General features: G+C 46.1%; 1 protein-coding gene across 1 annotated transcript; it reads left to right on the forward strand.

Moving 5' to 3' along the window:
* Positions 1-622: 622 nt before the first annotated feature.
* On the forward strand, positions 623-848 carry SARC_14998 (hypothetical protein; the record flags this gene model as incomplete). The annotated part of the gene is made up of 1 exon (XM_014290870.1): positions 623-848. A coding segment is annotated over one exon (226 nt), but the record flags the coding sequence as incomplete, so codon positions are not given.
* Positions 849-1,383: the final 535 nt, after the last annotated feature.

Below are 1,383 nucleotides of genomic sequence, written 5' to 3' on the forward strand. Positions count from 1 at the left end.
CACCTATAAATTTATGCATGGATAGTGTGGTACCTACCCGTTTGCTATTACTTTCGTTGTCCTAATTTGTCGGCAATTATTATAATATGGAGCGAACCGGTATTTTATCTGAACGAATCTGGACATGGCTCGTCTGAGAGACGTTTCTAGTCACACGTTCATAAATCTCTACGTTGACACCGACATTCTTAAAAACACACTTACACATATGCATATATGTACTAATAGGTATACATGCATACCCTTATACATATGCCCATATGTACGTATACATCCAAACATATATATCCGTACATTTCTATATACACATATGTACATATGTGTATATACACATATGCATATATATACTAATAGGTGTACATGCATAGTCTTGTACATATTCCCATATCTACATATACACCTAGACTTATAATCTTAGACGCATATATGCATGCATTTGTACATATACACCTATGCATATATACACCAATACGCACATACTCACCGACAAAATCCCTATACCTTCCATCATATCGTATACGTATTTTTTATTGTCATATCGCTATCGTATCCTATATGCATGTCCTATCCTTACACCTACCAATTGACCCCCCCCACACACACCCCCACACCTCCTCACCAGATGCTCGCCGGGCCGCAGAAGCAGCCGAAGACGAATGGAACGATCGGGTGAAGCGTATCTCCGCGTCATCGCACTGTGTGATGTTGGGTGTGGTGGGGGTGTTGCTGGTGGCTCTGTTTGTGGGCATGTACTACAGCAATGCATCTCAGACACGTGCCAGAATGCGTGTGCGAGTGGAGGCTGCCATTAAGGCCCTGCGGGAGGAGCTGCGGCACGTGACCAGCGGGTAGGTATACAGGGTGTGCATGTGTGTGTGGGTAGGTGTATAGGGTGTGCATGTGTGTGGGTGTGGGTGTACAGGGTGTGCATGTGTGTGTGTGTAGGTGTATAGGGTATGCATGTGTGTGTGTGTAGGTGTACAGGGTGTGCATGTGTGTGTGTGTGGGTGTATAGGGTGTGCATGTGTGTCTGTGTAGGTGTACGGGGTGTGCATGTGTGTGTGTGTGGGTGTATAGGGTGTGCATGTGTGTCTGTGTAAGTGTACAGGGTGTGCATGTGTGTGTGTGTAGGTGTATAGGGTGTGCATGTGTGTGTGTGTAGGTGTACAGGGTGTGCATGTGTGTGTGTGTAGGTGTATAGGGTGTACATTTGTGTGTAGATGTACGGGGTGGGCATGTGTGTGTGGGTGGGTGTATAGGGTGTGCATGTGTCTGTGTGTAGGTGTACAGGATGTGCATGTGCGTGTGGGGATGTGTGTATGAGTGTCTGTGTGTATGTACCTGTGCATGTAGGTGCGTATATGGGGTCTATTGTGTGCCAGT

This window comes from Sphaeroforma arctica (genome assembly GCF_001186125.1).
Source record: "Sphaeroforma arctica JP610 unplaced genomic scaffold supercont1.5446, whole genome shotgun sequence".
NCBI lineage: Eukaryota > Ichthyosporea > Ichthyophonida > Sphaeroforma > Sphaeroforma arctica.